This window comes from Crinia signifera, chromosome 1 (genome assembly GCF_055691185.1).
Source record: "Crinia signifera chromosome 1, ASM5569118v1, whole genome shotgun sequence".
NCBI lineage: Eukaryota > Metazoa > Chordata > Amphibia > Anura > Myobatrachidae > Crinia > Crinia signifera.
In genome coordinates, this window is record NC_139217.1 from 334,570,215 (window position 1) to 334,596,865 (window position 26,651).

At 46.0% G+C, this 26,651-nt stretch overlaps 1 protein-coding gene across 1 annotated transcript in view; it reads right to left on the reverse strand.

Moving 5' to 3' along the window:
- The window catches only part of POLE (DNA polymerase epsilon, catalytic subunit), a 76,850-nt gene that overhangs the window by 15,681 nt on the left and 34,518 nt on the right, over positions 1–26,651 (reverse strand). Inside the window, exons 23-35 of the mRNA XM_083145306.1 lie at positions 25,966–26,110; positions 25,719–25,876; positions 25,381–25,576; positions 24,193–24,407; positions 23,429–23,531; positions 23,264–23,344; positions 22,242–22,364; positions 20,686–20,898; positions 13,606–13,818; positions 13,354–13,497; positions 1,735–1,875; positions 1,493–1,646; positions 1,261–1,367 (exon numbers count right to left, since the gene is read on the reverse strand). Coding sequence (XP_083001432.1) covers positions 1,261–1,367; positions 1,493–1,646; positions 1,735–1,875; positions 13,354–13,497; positions 13,606–13,818; positions 20,686–20,898; positions 22,242–22,364; positions 23,264–23,344; positions 23,429–23,531; positions 24,193–24,407; positions 25,381–25,576; positions 25,719–25,876; positions 25,966–26,110 — 1,993 coding nt within the window. The remainder of the gene's footprint in view (positions 1–1,260; positions 1,368–1,492; positions 1,647–1,734; positions 1,876–13,353; positions 13,498–13,605; positions 13,819–20,685; positions 20,899–22,241; positions 22,365–23,263; positions 23,345–23,428; positions 23,532–24,192; positions 24,408–25,380; positions 25,577–25,718; positions 25,877–25,965; positions 26,111–26,651) is intronic.

Below are 26,651 nucleotides of genomic sequence, written 5' to 3' on the forward strand. Positions count from 1 at the left end.
TTGAACCTGGAGAATTACATGGGACTGGGAATCTCACTAATGTAGCAATTTGTAGACAAATTAATAAAATAAAAAACCCAGGTTTAATACAGTACATAAAACTTTACAAGACACAGGAAAACCTGATCATAAAAAAAAAAAAAATAATAAAATCTACAGCAGTTTTATCAACCAAACCTACAAAGACAAAATGTCATCTATAAACACAATATAACCAAGTAATGGGGAGATCATACACTTAAAAAAAAAAAAAAAAAATGGAAGTGTTACTCCAGAACCAAGATCTAAAGCAGTGGTTATGAATATCTGTCCTGAAGACCCCAAAAAGTTAGTCGCCTCACAGAATTACACCTGATATAAACATTCATTGACCTTTTAAAAAGATCCACAGGGAAGTTAATTCTATATGGGCATTTGTTGACTGGGGAAATATGAATTGTATGGAGTCTTGAGAGCCACTGATCTACTCAAAAAATGTAGAAAAAACAAAACAAAAACAAAAACAATGCACTTATAGAAAGGTATCCGACTTGAAAATGTAACTAGTTAAAAAATAAAAAAAAATCATAAAACCGAAGAATAAGGTACATAACATACATTAAATGTTATTAAAAATAGGGGGATTCCACTATTGCGGGATATGGCAGGGGTGCCATATCAAAATACAAAGATATATATATATTTTTTTTTACAACATCCAACACAAAACAAAATAAACCAAAATGTTTCATTTTAATATAAAGGGGTCATTAATGTACCAAAAACCTCTACTGGTTAGAATACATGGGAAGAACAATTAGAACACCCAAACGGCAGTATTCACAAGCATCTCTGCTCGCTATCCACAGGGTGGGTGAAATACTGCTGCTGGCGGTAACTAGGACAGCCACCAGCAGGGCAGAAATAAATCTTGCCCTGGCTCACAAGCCAATCAGAGCTCGTGGTCCAGCAGTCAATCAGGAGCGGCAGTGGTGACTTGTGAGCCACAGCGAAATTTCAATATAGCATTGAACCTGCTTTGAGTCTGAATACAGCTGGGCAGCCCACCGCTCTCTGCTTGGCTGTTGCTAGGGATGGCTATTGTTGCTGTCGATAGTGGCATACTATGCAATGGATGATCATAAATGTTTTATCTATCGATGGTCATCCATTTTCTTTGACTGATTGGCCAATCAAAATATGGGGATGTGACTTCACAGTTGCGGAGCTAATTATACATTTGAAGACCGCTGTAGTACTCCGATTTCAAACGGATCTTACCGTGTCCACAACAAACACAGCAGACTTTCTTTGAGATGGTATAAACAATCCAAAAAGTGCTTTGTTTCCCTGAGAATTGTGGTACAAGTAAATGTGCTTGATACTTCCTGTAAAACAAAATGAAAAATACATCAGAAGTACAGTAATTTTGCAGACAATAAAAAAATCTTCCTAAAGAAAAGCAAGTCAAACTTGGATTTAGGGAAAGCTGCAGGCTTTGATTGCGTGTTACCTGGTTCCAGGTAGCTGTACTGAGCCAACGACTTCATTTCCAAGTGGTCCAAGTCAAAACTGTCAGCTTCCCTTCCTGAAAGTTGCCGAATCACCTGCTTATTCACCATGCATAAACACCCAAGCTGGATTACTGCCCGCAGCAGCAGAGGAACCTGAGGGAGACCACAAATAGTTTATATACAGTACATAAGCGATAATGATTTGCACGTAACAGATTGCTGGAGTTGCTTAAACAAATACCTGAGTCTCATATACTCCTTCGATATCAGGTGCAGACAGATCTGCATTGATCTCATTGATGTGCTCCTGATACATATCCTCTGGCACACAATACTCGTATAAATTGTATACTGGGTTCGAGCGAGGTAGAATTCTATTCACCTGCAAAAATCAGAATAGTAAATACTTGTATTATCCAAAATTGAACAACTTTATACAGGAGGGCTTCAAATGTACATTTTACCTACACTGTGGGGGAAGCCATTTTGTGTCCGACACAATATGCATGCCATCATTCCACTGGAAGCTAGTGAAAATCACTGAGGCACAAAGGCCTCACATCTCAATATTGACCCAACAAAATAGCTACATAAATAATATGGAAATAGCCTTGGTCCATTACATATTTGTTCCTTCCGTAGTCCAATATAAGGGGAGAAAATGTATATCTATATATTAATTGCAGTCTCAGTATTGGCCCCACCTCTCTAGAAGCAGGCATAGGTTTGTAGATAGCACAACACTATGCCAGAGTCTAACCTCCATATTCAGGTCTATGGCGCCCACCCGTGCTCCCAGTGATTTTTCTACGGAGATTAAGTAAAACTCCAGAAAAAAAGCAGACAGTGTAGTTTTCCCTACAGTATGTTCTGTAGCACCACAGGACTCAGGAGACTACACATGGGTGCAGTGCCCATCCTGCACTTATCGTACATATGTCATTGGATATATAAGACTTTCAGGGGATATAGACTACAAAAGGATATAGGCACTTTAAATGGAATTTTTGCCAACAACCTCTGGTATACACTGGAGGATTCCCCCAAAGCAGTGCGCAACACCTGATGGCCAAAACAGGCCATAGACACGTTAAATTAGTTAACTTTGGAAAACAGAGACACAGCTGCACAGTTGAAGCATGGTGAGGAACACCTTGGTATGGAGCTGGCTTTCTTAATATGATGTAATGTGACCCAAAAAGCAGTCTTTTCTGTTAAACATAAGCAACAGAGGACTCACTTCTCTTCACTTCTCTTTTCTGCCATCAAATTCTATGTTTCTAAGTTGAGCATTTTATTTGACCTCTGATCCCATCTGTTACAATAACATAGATGTTACCTTTCTTTCCTTAAGGTCTCAATTATGGTCCTCGCCTGTCTGTTATTATCTATTCTCAGAGAACTTTCAGAAATAAGGAATTTGGTACTTACCGATAATTCCCTTTCACCGAATCAGCAGGAGACACTGCAGTCATTACATGTGGGATAGAGTAGGTGTACTGGAGGAGTGGCACTTTAAGAAAACTTTACTGCTGCAGGCTCCTCCCTCCTCTATCCCCGCCCAGACCCCAGTCTTAGAAAAACTGTGTCCGAGAGGAGAAGAGAGACCAGGGCCTGCCCGGTAGGGAACGGAGCTAAAACATAAACAGAGTTAGTAGACAATGCACATAACGTGAACATACTAACAAAACATAACACATAGGATTTTTGAAAAGTTCCCTATGTAATAATAATAACTATGCAACAAACATTGCAACAATAGAAAGAGCGTATCTTTCACACACACAAACCACACTAACATCATGGCAGGAGAACCAGTGCTGGGTGGGCGTGCAGTGTCTCCTGCTGATTCGGTGAAAGGGAATTATCGGTAAGTACCAAATTCCTTATTTCACCTACATGCAGCAGGAGCCACTGCAGTCATTACATGTGGGGATACATACCCAAGCTTTTAAGTCCGGGCGGGAGAGCTCTGGGGCTCCTGTAACACTGCTCTACTAAAAGCCGTAGCCGAGCTGGCGAAGGTATCAAACCGATAAAACTTTGCAAACGTGCTAGATCCCGACCAGGTAGCCGCTTTGCACACTTGTGTCAAGGAGACACCTCTCGCCATGGCCCAAGAAGTACTTACTGACCTCGTGGAGTGCGCTGACACTCCCGATGGTACTTTCTTTCGTGCATACAAGTAGGCTTCCCTAATTGTACAGCAAATCCATCTTGCCAAAGTCCTTTTTGTCGCAGGCCAACCCCTCTTAAGTGCATCGTAGAGCACAAAAAGGCTGTCAGATTTCCTTAGATGTTGGGTTCGCCTAACATAGACCTGTAAGGCTCTGACTACATCCAGAGAAACATCTTCACCCTGAAGAACCGGTACCACAATAGGCTGGTTTACATGAAATGCAGAAACCACCTTAGGAAGGAAATTCCTGCTAGTACGTAGTTCAGCCCGGTCCCTGTAAAAAGTAAGGAAAGGAGACTTACACGATAGGGCTCCTAATTCAGAAACCCTACGTGCTGAGGCCAAAGCCAGCAGCATCACCGTCTTCCAAGTCAGAAATTTGAGATCCGAGGTGTCCAATGGCTCAAAATAATCTGACTTCAAAAACTCTAGAACCACCACTAGATTCCATGGTTCCGTAGGAGCAGTGAACGGTGGTTGAAGTCGAAGTACTCCTTTCAAAAAAGTTTGTACCTCAGGAATCAGCGCTATCCTGCGATGGAAGAATACTGAGAGGGCTGAAACTTGAACCTTGAGAGAAGCAAGCTTCAAACCTGATGCAAGTCCCTCCTGCAGGAATTCAAGAAGTCTAGCCAGAGAAAAGATTGCCTTTGGCACCTTCCTGGCCTCGCACCAGCGGATGTATGACTTCCATATTCTATGGTAGTGAGACGCTGTTACATCCTTCCTTGCCTTAAGCATTGTAGGAATGACCGTTCCTGGTATACCTCTTCTCTTCAAAAGTTCGGCCTCAACCGCCATGCCGTCAAACGTAGACGAGGCAAGTTTTGGTAGACGAATGGACCTTGCTGCAGCAGGTCTTCTCGCAGCGGCAGGCGCCAAGGTTCCTCCACCAACAGGTCCCTGAGGTCGGAGTACCACGGACGCCTGGGCCAATCTGGAGCGATCAAGATGACTTCTACTGCTCCCCTCTTTATCCGTTTGAGTACCTTTTGAAGTAACGGAATAGGAGGGAAGAGATATACCAGGTCGAAGTTCCAGGGGATGGAGAGGGCATCCACTGCCGCAGCCGCTGGATCCTGAGCCCTTGCACAATACTGCGGAAGTTTGTGATTCAGTCTGGATGCCATGAGATCTATCTGTGGCATCCCCCATCTCTGAACCAGCTGTTGGAAAACCTCCGGATGAAGGCCCCACTCTCCCGGGTGGAGATCCTGCCTGCTGAGGTAATCCGCCTCCCAATTTTCCACTCCTGGAATAAAGACTGCGGAGAAACCGGTGGTGTATGTCTCTGCCCAGGACAGAATTGGGCGGACTTCCCGCATGGCTGTCCTGCTCCTGGTGCCCCCTTGTCGGTTGATATAGGATACTGCCGTGATGTTGTCTGACTGTATCCTTACCGGCAAGCCGACAAGTAGGGGGTGGGCCTGAGCCAGTGCCAACCTGATAGCCCGTAACTCCAAGATGTTTATGGGTAACCGGGCTTCCTGGCTGGTCCAAAGACCCTGGATAGTGCGACCCAGCGTGACTGCACCCCAACCCCGAAGGCTGGCATCTGTGGTCACCATGGTCCAGACCTGAGACTGGAAGGAGCGACCCTTGGTAAGGTTGGATGTATCCAGCCACAATTGAAGAGAGAGTCGAGCTTCCTTGGAAAGAACAATGGTCTTGTGAATTTGAAGATGGGACCCCGACCATTGAGCCAGAAGATTGCCTTGGAAGGTTCTGGAATGAAACCTTCCGTAAGATAGGGCCTCGAAGGCTGCCACCATCAGGCCTAACAGCTTGGTGCACAAATGCACCGATACTCTGCGAGGCGTCAGAACCTGACGAACCCTCTGCTGGATAACTGTGACTTTGGATAATGGCAGAAAAACCCTTTCCTGGACAGTGTCGAACAACAGACCCAGGAACAAAATCACTTGTGTTGGTTCCAGCTGTGACTTTTTGAAGTTCAGGATCCATCCGTTCTGAACCAGGAAGTCGCAGGTAGTCCGGGCATCCTGTTGTAGCTTCTGCGGTGAGGATGCTTTTAGGAGTAGATCGTCCAGATAGGGCACAATCGTTATCCCCTGAATCCGAAGGGCTGATATCATGCAAGCCATAACCTTTGTGAAGGTTCTTGGAGCTGATGAAAGACCGAAAGGGAGTGCTCTGAACTGGTAATGCTGATTGCGAATAGCAAACCTGAGGAACCGATGGTGTGGTTCCCAGATCGGAATATGCAAATAGGCATCCTTTATGTCCAGAGATAAGAGAAACTCCCTTGGCTCCAGGCTTGCAATGACTGACCTTATGGATTCCATCTTGAACCTGTGGTACACGATGTAATCGTTGAGGTGCTTCAGATTGAGAATGGGTCTTACCGAACCGTCCGGCTTCGGTACTAGAAAAAGACTTGAGTAGTAACCCAGCTTTTCCTGAGCTTTGGGGACAGGTATAATGACCCCTGCTTGTAAAAAACTTTGAATGGAGTTGACCAAAGCTGCTTGTGTTGTTGCTAAAGCAGGTAGGCCTGTTGTAAAAAATCTGTTCGGCGGAGCCTGAACAAACTCCAGTTTGTACCCGTGTTCCACAATCTGAAGCACCCAACTGTCTCGACAGTGAGACCTCCAGACGTTCTCGAAAAGGGATAACCTTGCGCCCACCTTGGGGTCCCCCAAATGGGCGGGAAGCCCGTCATGCCACAGGTTTGTCTGCAACCTTGGTTTCTGCACGACGGGTAGAGGTAACTGCGGCTGTAGCACCTCTGCCTCTACGCCCTCGAAAGGACGAAAAGCCTCCCCTGGCACGTCCTCTGAATGAGGCGCCCCCTCTAAAAGCCCGAAAGGACGGTGTAAATTGTCTTTTCGGCGGGGGAGTGGCCGAAGGAAGGAAGGTAGACTTACCTCCTGTAGCTTGAGCAATGAGCTTGTCAAGCTCAGGCCCAAACAGCATATCTCCCGCATAAGGCAAAGCTTCTACTGCCTTTTTAATATCGGCCTCTGCCTGCCAAGATCTTAACCAGATAGTACGTCTGGCCAATACAGCTGAAGCTGAGATCTTTGCACCCAACTCAGCTACATCTGAAGCAGCTTCTCCTGTATAGACAGCTGCATCCTTCACATACAGAGCCAGCTGTAGTAGTTCTTCACGGGGCCTACCGCTCTGTAAACCCAAAGCAAGCTCTTCAGCCCATTTCTCCATGGCCTTACTAACCCAGGCTGAAGCTAAGGCTGGTCTGAGTAAGACCCCTGCCGTGGTATAAATAGCTTTTACCGTGGTCTCAAGACGACGGTCAGGAGCCTCCTTTAGAGCCACAGCAGCCGGAACTGGAAGCGTGGTTCGCTTGGAGAGCCTGGACAGCGAGACATCAGCTGGAGGCGGAGTCTCCCATTTTTCCCTAGATTCCTGAGAAAAAGGGTAAAGCAGCTTCATGCGCCTAGACAATTGGAATTTTCTGTCTGGCGTTTTCCATGCATTAATAAGAGGTCTGTCCAATTCAGCCGAATCAGGGAAAGTAACCTGCTGCTTTTGTGTCCGACCAAATATGGACAAAGGCATAGGAGCATCCTCCTCCACCAAATTAAGTGTGGTGCGAACAGCCTGAATCAGGCCCTCTACCCCCTGAGGATCATCATGCTGTAGCGCCTCATCCTGAATGTGTTCAGGATCATCTACCTGAAGTAAATCTACATCTTCATCCCCATCAGTATCAATATCAGCTCCCTGTATTGAACCTATGGGAGATCTAGGACGTTTTTGTGGAGGGCGTGAAGGGCCAGCCACTGGGTTTGACCCAGAGGCCATAGACTGCATAAGGGTCTTAACCCAGGCTGGTTCAGTAGAACCCATAATGGATAGGTGAGCATGAAACCGCTCCCTGTCCTTCCTGGAAGCAGCTAATTCTGCAGCCAATCCAGCCAACACATTTTGTAGTAAAGGCTCAGAAGAATCTGACTGAGAAGTCTGTGTCTGAGGCTCCACTTCCTGTGTGAGCTCTGGTTTATAGCAAGATTCACACAAAGAAACACCCTTTATATGCTGGGTGAACTGCTCCTTACAGGACTTACATGTAAAAACCTTAAGGGCAGCTTTGGAGGCAGCTTTTCCTGCCATACTGTCAGTGTATGAGATTAGTTATTTAGAATCACACACCCACACACACAGATAAACAAGAGTGCACAGATTATAAGCAACAGATACTATTCCTAAAACAGCGGAGCTGAGCTAGGATAGGGAGGGGGAGCCTTCCTCCCTTGTATCAGAGATTATGCACAATCTCTGCAAACTGTGCACAAAAATATTCCCCCAGTAACTTACAGACCTGCTCTGTAGTGGATAAGGGGGGGCGCTGGACTGCAGTGCGTGCGCTGGAGCGCGGTACACGATGTCCCTCAGTCAGCCTCGCGGTGTAACAGCAATGGCGCCGGCAGAGAGAGAGGAGAAAGAGAAAGGGCGGTACCAGGTGACATCACCTAAGCCCTCCCTCTCCCTCCGGCGCGTAGTTACACTAGAGCGGAGCGCTGTGTACAGCCTCCGCTCTAATACTGTCCCCGCTGACGCACGCCAAAATGGCGGCCGTCAGTACACTGGCTGCTGCATGTATGAGAACGGGTGCGCCCGCCCGTCTCAGGCCACATTCCGGCGCACAGCGCCGCTTACCTGCAGCGATGCTGCCTTGTCTCCTGGAGCAGTGGCCAGGCCTTGGACCCGTAACGCGAGCCGCGTGCAGTTGCGGCGGGTCCCCGATGCGGTGGCACCGGTGGCCGGGTGCATGGAAGGCGCACTGCAGGCAGTGGCGACCAGCACCCCTCCAGGTCCCACGGAGCAGGCAGACCCTGCGGAGGGGTCTGCCTGTGATCAGCAGTCAAAAATAAAAATTATTTTCAAAATAAAAATAAAAGTAAAAAAGACCTAACTCCCTGAGGAGAATAGGCCCAGAGAACCTACTCCTCCGGGCACTTTTTCTAAGACTGGGGTCTGGGCGGGGATAGAGGAGGGAGGAGCCTGCAGCAGTAAAGTTTTCTTAAAGTGCCACTCCTCCAGTACACCTACTCTATCCCACATGTAATGACTGCAGTGGCTCCTGCTGCATGTAGGTGAAATGTAAGATTTTAATAGTAGACCTTTCCATCTCTTACAGGTACATACTCCCTCTCTGTTGGTAACACCTTCCTCTCTTCTGTTCCCAACGTACATGGTCTGTGTGTCATCCTTGACTGTGCCACAATCAGTTACCCCCCTATTCCTGTTTTCACCTTCACAAAATCTTCAGGATTAGGCCTTTCCTCACCATTAAAACTCATCATCACCAATCAAGATTAATGTAATATAATACTATCTGGCCTTTTAATTGACTCCCCGCCCTTTTTAGTTCACTAATGATATACATAGCGCTTCCCAAGCATTTTCTAAGCAATCTCACATCGTTCCGTGTGTAGGGGCATAGCTATCTCGATGCTTGGCCACGCGTGTCAATATCGCCCTAGCGAGTAATATCCAGCAGTCTGGATAAGTCTATAATTGCTGGGGTCAGGGCCAGTGTTCTTACAGTCACCAAGGGGAATAGGTCACCAAAGTGGCCTGAAAGGGCGCCTGGGAGGAGTTGTCCCGCTGGAGCCGCGGTCTCTAAAATTGGGAAGTCTGGCCCAAAAAAGTAAAGTACAGGAAAAAAGGGGGGTTGAGACCGCGCTCGCTAAGAACATGCAACAGGTGTAGATATAAACTTATAGCATTTACTAAAACATGAATAAAATGGTCAGATAAAACATATATATCTGTTTAAAATTGGAGGTACCACAATGTATAAATGAGAGCAAGGATAGTCACCCACAGTTCGGCCGTAAAAGTGTCCTGTGTCCGTTCCTATAATGCCTCCAGATTTTTGTCCCGTTAGGAATTGCCAATGCAGGGAAAACTTGTTTTAGGAGAGATGCTGATCTCCAATCCAGGTGTTGTGAGGTGCTCTACCTGGTGTGCATGGAAGTATTAGACCCTTGGTTCCTGGCTCTGGGAATAATTCTGGAGACTGGTCCGGTTGCAGGAGATGAACAGTGGGAAAACTGAAGACTCATATATACACTGCTTAGCTGCTACCACAGCAGGATGTATACAGGTGGGTGATTTGGATATTCTGATATATCGCATTTACTGTACTGTAGGCAGCTCTGACCATCTCCTTCAGGGAGAAAATGCTCTATTGCTGGACTTCCCTGTTGATGTATGATCATATCAGTAAATGCGATATATCAGAATATCCAAATATCCTGCACACCAGGTAGAGCACCTCACAACAACAGGCGCTCCCTGGATTGGAGATCAGCATCTCTCCTAAAACAAGTTTTCCCTGCATTGGCAATTCCTAACGGGACAAAAATCTGGAGGCATTATAGGAACGGACACAGGACACTATACGGCCGAACTGTGGGTGACTATCCTTGCTCTCATTTATACATTGTGGTACCTCCCATTTTAAACAAATATATGTTTTATCTGACCATTTTAGGTTTATTCATGTTTTAATAAATGTTATAAATTTATACCTACAAGAAGGGTTTTTTTGAATCCGCACACAGTCTTTAATCAGTTTTAAATGATGTCAACCAACATGTATATCATCAAAAGAAGTGATCTGTGATATAGCCGGTTGGTGGTGCTCCCAGAAGAAGTTTCAGAGAACTCAACTAGAAAAAGCGGGGTCTTGCAATAGAGTACAAGAGAAAGACTGAATTAGTCTTACCTGGGGCACGCTTGTTTGATGTTTGTTATATTGATTTAGTTAAAACGTAACTTTTAATTTGTTCCTCTAAAAAAGAGAAGTGACGTTAGTCACATTTATCTGCATCTTGTAACCATGAGATGCAGGTCCTGTTAGTATTATAGATAACACAAACGTTACACACAGATATCGGTTTAAAAAAGTAATGATATTTATCCAAAATTATTTATCATTCATTAGACACAGAGAATTTTTTTCTCCAGTTGCGAAGATTTGTGAAAATATTGATTTTCACAAATCTTCGCAACTGGAGAAAAAAATTCTCTGTGTCTAATGAATGATAAATAATTTTGGATAAATATCATTACTTTTTTAAACCGATATCTGTGTGTAACGTTTGTGTTATCTATAATACTAACAGGACCTGCATCTCATGGTTACAAGATGCAGATAAATGTGACTAACGTCACTTCTCTTTTTTAGAGGAACAAATTAAAAGTTACGTTTTAACTAAATCAATATAACAAACATCAAACAAGCGTGCCCCAGGTAAGACTAATTCAGTCTTTCTCTTGTACTCTATTGCAAGACCCCGCTTTTTCTAAATTTATACCTACACCTGTTGCATGTCCTTAGCGAGCGCGTTCTCATCCCCCCTTTTTTCCTGTTCTTAAGGGGTGTACACACAGAGCAAATTTATGCTATTTTCTAAGCAATCTGACTAGATTGCTTAGAAAGTAAGCACAGATCTCTCCGTGTGTATGCTCCAAGAGATTAAATATCTCTTGCTAACTAAATTGCTAACTAAAATGCTTAGCAAATGACTGCAAATCTCTGTGTGTACAGAATGAGAGATACTGAAGAAAAATTACTTAGCAAAATTGTTTAGCACAAATCTCTGCGTGTGTATGTGCTCTGCATGGGAGATCTTTACACAAGCAAAATTGCTTAGCACAGATCTCTACGTGCGTATGCCCCTTTACAGTCACCACTGGCCCTGACCGATCGCTCAGCGGCACATTGCTGTGTGCTGAGCGGTCTAGCATCGCTTAGAAAGGTCATCTAGCCATGTGTAGGCCCCATTACTCTGCTGCCTGCCTCGTTTTTATCTGTCCTACCTCTGCAGTTCTCGTGTACACTAAACTGTCTCAGGTTTCCATTCAGAATCAAACTTTTCTCACCTGCAAAGCAGTCAGCCAGCCCTCTCTTCCTTGCATCTCTTGCCTCATTACTCACCCTTGTGTACCTACTACTTTGCCAATGACTGCTTTCTCACCTTTCCCCTGGTTCACCTTTATCCATTCTAGCATTCAGAATTACTCCTGGGATGCTCTTGAATTATCCATTAGATGCTCCCATGCTCTATTAAGAGCTTTTCCAATATACTTTAATGGGCGACATCTGTGAGTGTTAATTGGGTTTTAACTCCTGAACCCGAATGTCTCCATTTTGCGCTGTATCTCATATAGTCAAGTGCTGCCTGAGTTTGCTATTACTATGGTTTGCAAAGCCGTAAAAAAACCAAGCAAAACAAAGATAATTAAGAAAAAAAGTACACAATGAGCACTTTACATACATACAAAAAAAAAAGAATGCATTAAATGTGTGGATGAGGATATTGAAGAGCTAACCCTTTCAATAATGTACATTCCAAATCACCACTGTATATTGTTCTACAACAGCGGTGGCCAACCCGCGGCTCGCCGCGCTGTAAATTGCGGCTCCAGCCTCCCATCCCGTCTGCAAAGCGGGGTTTTGAATTTGGCGCCAATTCGGCTGCCAAATTCAAAACGCCGCATCGGCGGCCAATAGGAAACGGCCGCGGCGAGCCAATCAGCGCTCGCCGCGCCGTTTCCGCCCTGCCCCCGGCGTCAGACATCAGACGCCAGCGGGAGGGCGAAAAGTCTTCTCCACGCCAGCGGAGCGCAGGAGCGCTCCTGAAGACGCCGGAGGATGGCGCAGAAGACGGCGGCGGGGAGAAGAGTTCCGGCGCCGCTGAAGAGGCCAGAAGACGCCGGGATCAAGACAGAAGATCTCCGGCGCCTTCTGCAAGAAAAAAGAAGATGGCTCCCGGAGAGGCCAGCGGGGGTGGGAAGCAAAAGAGCTGACGAAGCTCCCCCCAGCGGCCTCTCCCAACACCAGGTAGGGGCCTTTGGCCTCCTACCCTCCTTCCACCCTAGACCACCGGGTGTCGGGCACTAGGCCCGTGGGCAAATTCAGGCCCTTCTGGCCTGTGTGCGCATTAGTCGGGCCCTCTTGGCCCGTGGATCATTTGTTTGTTGGGCCCTCCTGGCCCTCTAGGTGGGCCCTTTAGTTAGGAAGCTGGGCCCTCCAGCATAGGTGTTGCACTGTGGGCAACACCTGTGCTGGAGGGCCCAGCTTCCTAACTGTGGGCGGCATATGTTTGGCACTTTGAGGGGCATGTGATGTTTGGCACTGTGGAGGGCATATGATGTTTAGCACTGTGGGGGGCATATGATGTTTGGCACTGTGGGGGGCATATGATGTTTGGCACTGTGGGGGGCATATGATGTTTAGCACTGTGGGGGGCATGTGATGTTTGGCACTGTGGGGGGCATGTGATGTTTGGCACTGTGGTGGGCATATCTGGCACTGGGGGCATAAAGTTTTGTCATGTGGCCACTCTCCTTGTGTCATATGACCACGCCCCTGACCACTCCCCCGATCACGCCCCTTTTTGGCGCGCGCATGATGTTGGCTCTTTGGCTTGACGACTGATATTTTTCGGCTCTTTACCTCTGACCGGTTGGCCACCCCTGTTCTACAAGATGAAAAAAAGAAAAACAAAATACACATTTTTAAAAATGCTGGCAGTTTTCCTATACTGCTGAAAAGGAACTTAAATACTGGAAGTTTCTAATTATCTGCCACCCAAGAATGGGCGAATATTCTATAGTGGTTAGAAGAACGCATTTGTAAAATAATAATAAAAAAAAAAAATATCCGTAAACAGTTCAAACCTTTCTATACACCGCCCCATCCTCTGTTTTTGGAACACGCTGATTGACAAAGAAAATGCGATTTATATTGAGCTTAATACAGTGCAAGTCACTGCCAATCACAGCCCACAAACGAAAAACACCTGGCTGGTTGCTTTCTCCAATCTGTGGAAAGAAACAGAACAGTAAATTATATAGGGCTTGTTGCGGACATAAAAGAAAGAAAAAAAAAAGAAAAAACATGGGGTAATAAATAGCAAGAGATCCCATAACCTGCACAATCTGCCAGGGCAGGTCAAAGATGCTGCGAGCCGTTCGACGCAGGAAACTGCCTAACCCAGCAGCTTGGGTTTCACGGACTACACCTCCTACTCCAGGGGCTGCATCTCCATCTTCTAATCGCCGTCTCTTTTGTCGCTCTTTGCGCTGGCGTGCCTGAAGCTCCCACTTTTTCTTGTGATAACGCAACCAGAGAAGTCGCTCTTCCTATAGCAGGTAAAAAACAAAAACTGGATTTTTGCACCTAAGTTACTTCCTTTATTCTGAATCCATTGGGGGAACAGGCTATTCGGATTACATATGGAAAACTGGGAGAAGGGATCCCAGCAATCAGAATAACGATGCCAGCATCCCAATGGAGGGAATCCAGACAGCGGTCTGCCAGGATCGTAATTACATCTTGGCTATTCTTACACTTAAATAAAAAAATACAGAAAAAATAAATTAAAATAAAAACTCCTCGTGTATCCCCCATTGAGTTTGGCTACTCTCTTACAGAGTCCCCCAAAAAAGTATACTACAAAATGTAAAGCAAAGGAAGCAGTGACCTTTACAAAAACATTAACATTCAGCCTCCTCTCACTTTGGGCTGTGCTAAAGTTCTTCTTACAGGTGAGTACACTCAGACGCTGCAATGTACATCACACCCTCCACACAAACCTAGCACATTTGGGAACAAAATGTTGAACATGTAAAGCTAAAGACTAAAACATGTAAAAGCTAAACATATGTACTAAAGATCAGGAGGATGCTCAACATAGCTGGTCAACTGAACCTCCCCTGTTCTGTTACTGGTGGCATTGGGTGAAGTATGACCGAGTTCTCTTAATCATAACTGGCCACAGTGAACATTAGTAGGTAAACCCTCCATAGGAACAGACAGAAATAGGAAGAATAGATTTCTCATGGTACAAGTTTCCTATAAGATACAAGATAAATTAGCACAACTTCTAACACTTAAGCAGAAAGCGCTGATCAATATGGTTTACAATATCGCCTAGCGTGTACACTCTATGTAGTTAACTATGCGTGCTCCCATGGGTCGTTATATACCCCCCTCCATTGTCTGAACATATTCAGATGAGGAAGTCCTCATTAACATTGGTTCCGCTCCCTTACATTCCCTGGCATCGCCAAGTGTGTATGCACTTGGCGATGCCACGCTCCCCAGCCGGGTAGTGTGTAGGGGGCTTTAAGTGGATATACACCTAAAGACTAAAACCCTCAGATGTTACCAGATTTTTGTTCCAACCAGCCAGAAAAAAATAGGATTTCTGTACTTACCGTAAATCCCTTTCTCCGAGTCCACAGGTGTCACTGGAGCGTAGACAGTGGGGGATAGAAGGGCGACCTCAGGGAGCTTGGGCACTCTATTGTAAATTCAGTGTGGCCAACTCCTCCCCTTCTACTCCCCCCCCGGCAGTCTCAAGGATCGTGCCCAGAGGGAGCTGGAAGATAGAAACACACTTCCGAAGAGGAGGTAAAACTTTTAACCAACATTCATGCAGACATGGAAACTGAGTCAAGCAGTGATGAAAAAACACAAACACTGAACATAGTTAACCACACAAAAACTAGTTAGCAGGAAGAAACCCCAAACCAGGACTAGAAGGTCCTTCCTAGGTAAGTCGGCAACAGCGCCGAGGAGGGCGTCCAGTGACACCTGTGGACTCGGAGAAAGGGATTTACGGTAAGTACAGAAATCCTATTTTCTCCTTCCTCCACTAGGTGTCACTGGAGCGTAGACAGTGGGGACGTCCCAGAGCTCCCAACACGGGTGGGAAGGCGCTGAGAACCCCCAAGAACTGCTCGGCCAAACTGAGAGGCCGATGAAGCAAATGTGTCGAATTTATAGAACCTAACAAAGGTTCGCTTGCCCGACCACGTGGCAGCTCGGCAGAGCTGATTAATGGAAACCCCTCGAGCAGCCGCCCAAGAGGGTCCTACTGAACGCGTAGAATGCGCCGAAATGGAAGCCGGAGGAGTCTGAGCCGCTTTCACGTATGCTTGTCTTATAGTCAACCGTATCCATCTGGCCAAAGTCTGTTTAGATGCAGGCCATCCCTGACGGATTGGATCATAGGTGACAAAGAGACAGTCCGATCTTCTAACTGAGGCTGTTTTGGCCACGTAAACTTTTAAGGCCCTCACCACGTCCAAAGACTCTGCTTGAGGATCTTCGGTAAATGCAGGAACTACGATCGGCTGGTTAAGGTGGAAGGAGGAAACCACCTTTGGAAGGAAGGATAAGGATGTACGAAGCTCGGCTCTATCTGAGTGAAACACCAAAAAAGGCGAGCGGCATGAAAGGGCTCCCAGCTCTGAAACCCTTCTGGCTGAGGCCAAAGCTAGTAAGAGAACCGTCTTCCAAGTGAGGTATTTGAGATCTACCTCTTCCAAAGGTTCAAAAACCGAGGAGCAAAGATAATCAAGGACCAAGTCTAAGTCCCATGGGGCCGTCGGAGGGCGAACCGGAGGCTGCAATCGTAAAACCCCCTGAAAGAAGGTTTGTACCTCAGGTAGCAGTGCTAGCCGTCTTTGAAAAAAAACGGATAAAGCGGACACCTGAACCTTCAGGGATCCCAGACGCAAACCTGCAGACAGCCCAGCCTGAAGGAATAAAAGAAGTCTAGCCTTTTTGAATGCCGTTGTGGAGACCCCACGGCCTTCGCACCATGCCACATACGACCTCCAAATACGGTGGTAATGTCTTGATGTTACCTCTTTCCTTGCACTCATCATGGTCGGGATTACTGTTCTTGGAATCCCTGCTTGTCTTAAGATGGACTTTTCAGCAGCCACGCCGTCAAATGTAGCCGCTTTAAGTCTGGGAAGACGAAAGGGCCTTGACTGAGAAGATCTTCTTGTAACGGCAGAGGCCACGGCTCTTCGACCAGCAGGGTTGTGAGGCTGGTGTACCAAGCTCGCCGAGGCCAGTCCGGAGCAATTAGGAGGACCAACACCCTCTCCCTCCTTATGCGCTGTAGAATCTTGGGTATCAGCGGAAACGGAGGGAACAGGTATACAAAGCTGAATGGCCAAGGGGCCGTCAGGGCATCCACTCCCGCCGCTGCTGGGTCTCGAGTTCGTGCGAAGTACAACGGAAGCTGATGGTTGAGACGTGAAGCCATCAGGTCTACCTGAGGACACCCCCATTTTCGAACCAGTCGCTGAAAAACCTGAGGATGAAGGCACCACTCTCCCTGGTGGACATCCTGCCGACTTAGGTAGTCGGCCTCCCAATTTCCCACTCCTGGAATGAAGATCGCCGAGATGGCCATCGCATGAACCTGAGCCCACACCAGGATTCGGGTCACTTCTTTCATGGCCGTCCGACTTCTTGTGCCGCCCTGTTTGTTTATATAGGCGACCGCGGTGGCATTGTCGGACTGAACCCGGACTAGTCGACCCTGAAGCAGGGGTTGTGCTTGGATGAGAGCGTAATATATTGCTCTGAGTTCCAGGACATTGATAAGTAGGCGAGATTCCTGACAAGTCCAACGCCCCTGGAATTGATGGTCCGAGGTTACTGCTCCCCATCCTCGGAGACTTGCGTCCGTTGTGATGGCCGTCCAATTCCAAAGAGCGAAGCGTTTCCCCTCCCTGAGATTGGCTGAGTGAAGCCACCATGAAAGGGAGAGCCTCGCTCTCGGGGACAGGGTCACCAGACGTTGTAGGTGTAGGTGTGATCCTGACCATTGCCTCAAAAGATTTAGTTGAAATGGTCTTGACCTGAAGCGCGCATACTGGACTGCTTCGAAAGAAGCGGTCATCTTCCCCAGCAGACGCGTGCAGAGGAGTACTGAGACCTTCCTGTGCTGCAGTACTAGACGCACCGACTCCTGCAGTGATCTGATCTTGTCTTCCGGTAAGAAAACTCTGAGTTGTATCGTGTCCAGGATCAATCCCAAAAACTGCATCCTCTGCGATGGCTGCAGCTGGGACTTTTCGTAGTTTAGGATCCAGCCGTGTTCTACCAGTATCCTCTTGGTCAGATTGATGTTTGTCAAAAGTTCCTCCTGAGAAGAGCCCTTCAGAAGGAGGTCGTCGAGATATGGTATTATCGTTACACCTTTTGAGCGAAGAATCTCCATCATTACGGCCATCACCTTGGTGAACACCCGAGGTGCCGAGGAGAGGCCAAAGGGCAGGGCTTGAAATTGCCAATGATGTTCCAGAACTGCAAATCACAGAAAAGCCTGGTGTGATGAGCAAATTGGAATGTGCAGGTAGGCGTCCCTGATATCCAGGGATACCAGGAACTCCCCCTGACTCAACCCTGCAATTACGGATTGAATGGATTCCATCTTGAATTTCAGAGGCTGTAGGTACGGATTCAGTTGTTTCAGGTTCAGGATGGGACGAGCCGATCCGTCCGGTTTCGGCACCAGAAACAGGGAAGAATAAAATCCCTGGTTCCTTTCCTCCGTCGGGACTGGGAGAATCACTTCCATCCTTTGAAGCTTGGCAATTGCTTCCCTCAAAAGGATTGCTTTTTGTGGAGAAGCTGGCCAACCTGTCTTGAAAAATCTCTGAGGAGGAGGAAACATGAATTTTATCTGGTAACCCTCTGACACCAGATCCCGTACCCAAGCATCCTGACAAGATTGAAGCCACGCATGCTTGAAGTGCCTCAAACGCGCTCCCACCTGGAGGGTCTCCCTCAGGGAGGGAAGACCGTCATGCCTGTTTAGGGGTGGACTTTGCCTCCTGCTGTACTGTGGCCATACCTCTTCCTCTGCCCCGAGTTCCCCTCTGGGCGACGGAAGCTCCTCTCGATCTACCGCGAAATCTGTTTTGGGGACGAAAGGACCTAAAGGTGTGACTCTGAAAGGCCTTACGAGGAGCAGGTGGAGCTGCTGAAGGGAGGAAAGAAGACTTACCCCCCGTTGCCAGGGAGATCCATTTGTCTAGTTCTGCTCCAAACAAGACTTCTCCCTTGAAGGGCAAGGCTTCAACCGCCCGCTTGGACTCCGCATCTGCCTGCCATTGCCTAAGCCATAAAGCCCTGCGCGCAGAAATGGATAAGGCTGAAATACGTGCGGACATTTTACAAATGTCAGCCGAAGCCTCCATAAGGTAATCAGAGGCCTCCCGTATGTGTTCGGCTAACCTATTAAGCTCGGCTGGATCTGGGTTGTCTTTTAAACCTTCAGAAATCTTGGAGGCCCAGACCCCCATTGCTTTGTTTACCCAGCATCCTACCTGCGCTGGTCTCTGTAAAACTCCCGCCGCAGTGAAAATAGACTTTAAAGTTAGTTCTAACTTACGGTCAGAAGCATCCTTCAGAGACGTGGCCCCAGGCACCGGCAATACCGTCTTCTTAGATAGACGAGTCACTGATGGGTCCACCACCGGAGGCGTTTCCACTTTCTTCCTACTATCTGCAGGGAGTGGATAAGAGACATAAAATTTCCTAGGAATTTGAAATTTTTTATCCGGATGATTCCAGGCCTGTGTAACAAAATCATCTAACTCCTCCGATTGAGGGAAGCTAGACGACTGCTTGGGCCTCTTCCCAAACAGAGAAGGCCTTGCTGGAATCTCAGATGTATCAACATAATCCGTGGCTAACTTCACCATGGCAATCAAATCTTCTAAGCCATGTACCACAGGATCAGGGTCCGGTAGGACCGCCATTTGCTGATCCTGAGTCTCTGGTGCAGCAGCGCTAGGAATATAATATTCTCCTTCCTCTAACTCAGGCATTTCGTCTGAATCAGTGCCAGAGTCATGAGTAAACTGCCTCCTTCCTTGTGAGAGAAGAGGGGGCAGTAAAGATGCCTGACCCTGCTCCGCAGAAGCGGGCGGGACAAGGGCTTTTGTTAACCCCTGTACAGCTGTGGCCAAAGAGATTTGTTGGTCTCTTGCCTGCTCTCTGTCTTTCTGTGAGGCAGAAAGTTCAGAAGCCAAGCGTGTCATTACCTCAGTAAGCTGAGAAGCCCATACCGGTACTTCCTGAGCTGTGGATGAGGAGGGGTTAACAGCACATTTCTCACAGAAAATAACTCCATCAGCAGAAGGAGTAAACTTCCCCTTACAGCCCTTACATTTGGTGTTCCCTCCTGCCATACTGAACAGAGATATAACACCACACTCACACACTTCCAACAGTAAGTATAAGGTTAGAAGTGAAACTGACAGGGGAGACAGCAGAAGAAGGGTTAAGAGCTGGCCCGGCCAAACTTGCCTTACAACAAAGGCACTGTAGCCTAACCAATTTTGCACAGCCCAAATCTGGCTCACCCTACTCTAGCCCCCGCTGTGTACCTCACAGACTGGGTAGAGTATATGCAGGACGGTCACCGGAGTCAGTTTACTGTACAGCCTTCTCCTGCACGCTCTGCCTGAGGCGCCAAATTGACTAAAAATGGCCACCAGCAGTGCTGCAGGGGGCTGAACGGAGGCTCTGAGCCCTGCCTGGTTACCCCCCTTACTGAGGAGGGGTCAGCGCTAAGCCCCGCCTCCCGACTGCGCTCCGTGCCAGGGCTTCTAACATGAGAAAAACCCCTCTGCTGTCCGCCATTATTGTTTTACTGACCTCCTCCACTAACTGGAGAGAGGTCAGAGTACTCACAGCCGTCTGCTGGCCGGTCGGCGGAGCGGCTGTAGAAGCGTCGCGCTGCCGCCATTTTCTTTATGGGGCGCGCGCGTCTTCAGGGAGACTGTGGTCTCTTCAGCCGGGGACCCGGGCGCAGTGCTTTGTAGCGGCGGCCGGGTCCCCCCGGCAGCGCCCACGTAGCAGGCTGGCAGTGACAGCATACTGCCAGCCTGTCCTCTTGCTTGTTCAACATAATAAACGTCTAACTAATAACATTGCCCAGGAGCTCTGGAAACATGCCCAGCTCCCTTGGGCACGATCTAAGACTGCCGGGGGGGGAGTAGAAGGGGAGGAGTTGGCCACACTGAATTTACAATAGAGTGCCCAAGCTCCCTGAGGTCGCCCTTCTATCCCCCACTGTCTACGCTCCAGTGACACCTAGTGGAGGAAGGAGAAAAAATCTTTAGATGTATAGCCATCTTTATCTGAATGATTTAAGCCACAAAAAGGTACTTAATAAAAATTGTCCTCACTTTTGTGCTACCTAGAGGAGGTGGTGGACCTAGAACCTCCCTCCAAGATTGGGTGAGAGCCACTTCCTGTGAGTCACCCTGACTCTCTTCAGCTGTTTGGACACGTTTCCTCTTGGTACTTATAGGGATAGCAGGCTGCAGGCGTTTTCCTTTTCCAAAATCCTCAATGTCTGCAGTCTGTGAAGGGTCCGCGTGCTGCAGCTGAGCAGTCACCTAAATAGATCATACCAATGCAGTGAGCACGCTGGTGCAGTCTGAGATGCAGCAATTTATATATATGAAACAGAAATGATCTGTGCAATTATAGGATGAGCTTACTTAAAAAAATAAAAACCACAATCCGTATTGAACTACGTTGAATGATCTATAAATTTATGTACAGTACATGGTGACATATACGCTACACAGGCAAGCCTGTATGTGGCCTGTTAGTGCTAACATCCTCAACCATGTGTGGTAGGTGTGTCTTGTAAAACATTTAGAGCCAGTGCTATACCAGCTTGCTTTTGATAGGATTGGTTTTCCTATACAAACTACTGTTCCCTGTAAGGCAGGAATGGGGAACCTTCAGCCCTCCAGCTGTTGTTAAACTGCACATCTATGCTATTTGGCCATATTGAAACTGTTGCAGGTCATGCTGGTATGTGTAGTTCAACAGCTGGAGGGCCGAAGGTTTGCCATCCCTGCTGTAAGGTATATATAGTATGTACAAATGCATTTTGTTTGTATGCTAAGGAAACAAAAAGTGAGAAGTGGATTCAGCCAGTTGGTCGTGTTTATGTAATTCACAGCAGAACATCCTTCTGAAAGACATGATTTCACAGAACAATAATCACATTACGTTAGTATGGAGACTGTACATTCCAACCAACTTAAATAACGCACCAATATGGCATTACATGGGAATCACAATTATGCTCTAAAACCACATGCCCAATGATGAACACTTTACCTTTAGCAATGCGGTCACAATGCAAGAGTAATGCTGCTCACAACTTGCTAAGTATTTACAATATCTAGAAAAGTGTCTAGACACAATCTAGACTGTCTAGATCTTATCTAGGTATATCCATTACTAGACCAACGCCTCAATTTATAAATATGGGTTAACACTTTTTCGTCCAGTAAACAAAAAAATATGGACTTAATATGATTTAATAGAGGACATTTCCTTCTTGCTTACTTGCATTTATTACCTTTTGCTGTAGTCTCAATATTGATTCCGCGAATACATTATGAAAAAAAAAAAAACAGAACAGTGCCACCTACTGGTGAAATCATAGATTGGAGTAACTATTCGAGCAATTTACTGGTGTATTCCAGAGAAAGCAATGAACTACGAACCCAGTATTTATAACTATATGGTGTTTCAGCAGAGTGAGCATTATTTATCTTGACACAGAAAGGCATTATCAGAATTCATTTAGCTGTAATATAATTTAGAGATTGAAACGATGGAGGATCATGATCTCAACAGCTCTTAAAATGTAACTCAGTTAGGAAACACTTTAAAAGAAAGAAAGAATGAGTCATTTAGTCTCCGAGCCTATACTCGCCTGTTTTTTGCCCTCACTGGTAAACAATTCATTAATCCTTTTCTGCTTGTAGACATCATTCTTCTCCAGCAACTTCTTATGCAGCCAATCTGGGTGTCTGACACGGGGGACAGGATTTTTTACCTAAAACATAAGGAAAAATGTAAAAAGCACATGGGCAATAAATGGGTACTGACAGCTTTAGGGGGTTGGGGGAGGAGTATGCCGCCGTCTTCTTTCCTTCGACATCCCGTACCAAACCCAAATAAGCAAAGCCTGCTTAAATTATATGTATTTTTCTGCCTCATATAATCTTTTATAACCTTCTGTAGATGTATTACTAATTTATAAGGTAAGGTGGCACTCTAGACATGTATGAAACCATACCAAAGTATTAGTTCCGATGTGCACTGAAGACCAAGTAGTCTCCCAGCACAGTTGTGCAATAGAGGCACCCTGATGCATCACCCAAAGGGAACTCACTGCCTCACAGTAGAACGCATATGGATAGTCAGGCTCAAGGATAGCAATATAAGGCTGTATAATAGCAGAAGTAACCCAGCATGCCACGGATAGCGTGGAGGCAAACCAGCCCTCACTGGGTGTAGAGGACCAAGAGACAGTCAGACTTCCAATCTAGCGCAGTGTGGTCCACATAAACATGCAATGCGTGCTCCGGTCTGCTGTATTTCTCACTCACTCGCTGTGGCGGCTATATGACGAAATGTGCAATATGGAGACTTACTATCTGTATCAGTGGTTTAAACTTCATATATTGCTCTGGTATAATGTGTCCAGACTAGGACAGAATAGGATGGAGTTTTGGTTATATGAGAAATACTCCATATGTATATGGAAGGTACACCCACTTACAATACTCCTTTGCTACAACAGACTACCAGGGGAAATGGCCACAAACCCAGAGTAATAACAGACATATAAAACTATTGTATAGAAGGGTTGTGAATATGTTAAATGTTACCAATTATTTATGTGTATATCTGTATAGTGGTGGATTTTTTCAACATGAGCAGCTATCATACCTGCTGTAATGCTGCGGGAATTGTAATGATCTTCTGAATAGCGCTGCCCAGTCGCTCAATGTAGTAATCCCAATCTAGAATCTGGAGAAAAACAACATTAAAAAAATAATAATAAGAGCCAGAGAGGAGGTAAACTAAAACAAACCATAGAGGAGTTATACCAACCGAGCGGATATCTAAATCTTGCAAAGATGGATTTTTCAACCACTTGCGCAAGAAATGCCTCTTTACTCCCACCTCTGCCTGAAAGATTGCAAGGGGAATGGCTCTAAAATGGAAGATACAGAAAACAGAATGACATCCTCCTCCATCATCTTACATTAACATTGACCAAAACACCTCATTTTAGCTTTATAGAGGAATAACTGACGTCAGGAGGCTTTTCTATTGTCGTACACCCCTCTCCTAGTCACCACCTGCTAAATATTACTATTAAGGTGGCAGTGCACAGCCAGTTAGATTACCCAGCACCCCACTTCTGCTCAACTAAGTGGCATATACCCCAGTTTGCTTCCCCTCTCTTATTTCTGTGTCTTAAGGCGTTTTGCATCCTTTCCTCAGGATACAGTCAACTGGTCGACCCAATTTAGGTTGACATGCATTGGGGTCGACCACTGAAGGTCTACAGGGCTTAGGCCGACAAGGCTAAGGTTGGCAGGGTTAGGTCAACACAAGCATTAGGTCGACAGTGAAAAGGTCAACATAAGTTTTTCACTTTTTTTTTTCCCATTCGGGTATTTCATGCCCTACCATCCATTACAGTGTGGCGTGTGCAACGTGCCACACGAGGGGACACTTTGACAGTGTCCATGTTGACATTCGAATGTTGAATACTCCTGATCTAGGTTATCTACTCTAAAAACCTGAAGGCATATAATGAAAACTGAGCGCCTACACAATTCCACATAAAACCTTAAATAAGACCTCACCTTTCTGTTACTGGGGACCCCTCAGGCTTTCGAGATATGACATAACGACAACTTAGGCCAGCATCCTTAACCATCTGATCACCAAGAAACTCAGCAAGGCGTTTGGCAGTACTGATGGATGTGGATTTTTGTTCTCCATAGTCCTCCAAGCGTCTAGACATGGAGCGATTCTCAGAAACCAACTCAAACAGCTCAGTGTCTGGCATGTTAGCAGCCTGCAATAAAAGAACGGAAATCGCTCAATCTTGATGCATTTTCTGAATTATCCAAATGAGACAATAAGGCCAATGTTCAATTAGCAGCAGTAATTCACTGTGGCTAATTAGGTTCCCCAGGGACAGTTAAATGTCCCGGATGCTGACAGTTACCAGGATGGAAATTTTGTTTTGGTTGCCTGATGCAGGCAATGCTAATATACTTAATAACCAGCCCCATCTGCAAAAATATATACAGTAATTGATCTATGGGGCGATTTCGGATTAGAGGTTTCTGGACACTGGAGGGTGCTTTCAGAATGGTTGAGCTGCTGTAGTCCTCTAACAGCATCCACCACCGCGTTTCGCTATGTGGTCAGGTTTTTCAAGGTGTGGTCACTCTGAAAAAAGTGTCCAGAAACAGAATCCGCCTCTATTCTTATTCAGGGACCCAGTTCATCCTAAAGCGGACTCTTCCCGTATTCCTGGCTAGAAGACCATTCACTAATGGTTTAAAATAGTGGTAGCCAACCCTAGCCCTCAAGAGCTACCAACAGTTCACATTTTCCAGACAAACTGCTGCTGCACAGCTGCACTCATTAATCACTGACACATTTTAAAAGATGCACAGATGGAGCCAATTAGCTCACTTGTGATTCTGTGAGGAGACCTGCAAAACATGCACTGTTGGTAGCTCTCAAGGACTAGGGTTGGCTACCCCAGGTTTAGAGCAAGGCAATATAGGAATGGTTACAGCCGCACATGCCATTCCAGCTGGATTTTCATAAAATATACAGTATGGACTATAGCTGCTTCCGTCACCTATTATGATTATTAGTAGAATACTATATTTCCTTATATATATTTATGTATTGCACGTCAAATTATTACATTTTCAGAATTATTCATATATGTATCACAGCACCTTTCTAGCGCAGTTTTTCTTTGTTTTTATAACCAATGAACAATGTCTATGTCTGGTGTTTTCCATTACCTTGCTGAACAGTACATCCAGCCAGTAATCTGCCACCTTAGCCACAGACGCATAGACCTCTTCAAGGGTACTGCCTTTCAGAAATGCCTCAAACACAGAGGACTGGAATATCTTGATCAGTTGCAGCTCTCCTCGCCGTTTCACCTCAAATCCCTTGAGCTCAGCAAGGGAGCCATCCTCATTAAATACCGCATACCTGGAAAAACAAAATCCAACAAGATAAATCAGCAGCAAATCAGTGGAGTACAGCAGCAGCACACGTGTGCCACTTGGCAAATGCTTGATAATAGGATTCATTGCGGAAATTTATTTTTGTACACACTAAACAATTCACCAACCTTTTCTTCAGCTTTTTCCCCTCTTCCTTAGATGCTGGGAGGATCATGGCTAAATATGGCCCATCCACTTCAAAGAAGATGCTGTTTTCAGAGCGGGTAATGTAAGTGAGTGTTGATGGGTCACTTAGTTCCTGATACTGGTGGTTTGTAAATCCTTCCTGAAAACATGGGTAGAGAATGCAGAAGCAGGTTTTAAATAGGTTTTTGGCATGTTAGCCTGTACATTACACTACCTGTACTCTCTTACCTTCACCAAGATATTGAGCATAGCTCCAGGGTATGAAATGGTCACTTTTGGCTTTTTGGCATTGGTAGATTTAATGACAAAGTTCTCAGGAAAGCTATTTGGAAGAACACACCATATCCCATCTGTGTCTAGTTCCAGTGGCCTCCTGGGGGGGGGGGGGGGGGGGGGGGGGGAGAGAGAAACGGTGTTATAAGGGGGATCTTTCCAAAGGCATCCAGATAATGCTGAACTTTATTTTCAGTAAATAAAACTACAAAATACAGGACTTTGTAAATAAACTCATGTGCAAATAATTTTCTGCTTTACTCGGACAGTTAACTTCCTTACGCAATGTGCACATATATATTAACTGAAATTAGAATCATGATGTACATTATTTTTTGGGGGGGTAAATGGAGAGGTTGCTTTTATTTTATCTAGTACATTCTATAAAATGGTAGCTAGATAATTGGTTGTTATAAGCAAATTATCCATTGTGTTCCATCCTATTGAAAGGGTTCAATCATCTTTCTTATTTAAGTTGCATACACACTATGCAATTCGTGTGGTATCGTTAACTAGATTAGTGAGACTACTGAGCGAATGATATAGCGCATACGTACTAAAAGATATCATTAATGACCAGCGGGAGCGTGCAATCGTTCGAAGCCTACACACTGGGCAATATATTAAAAAATATTGTTCAG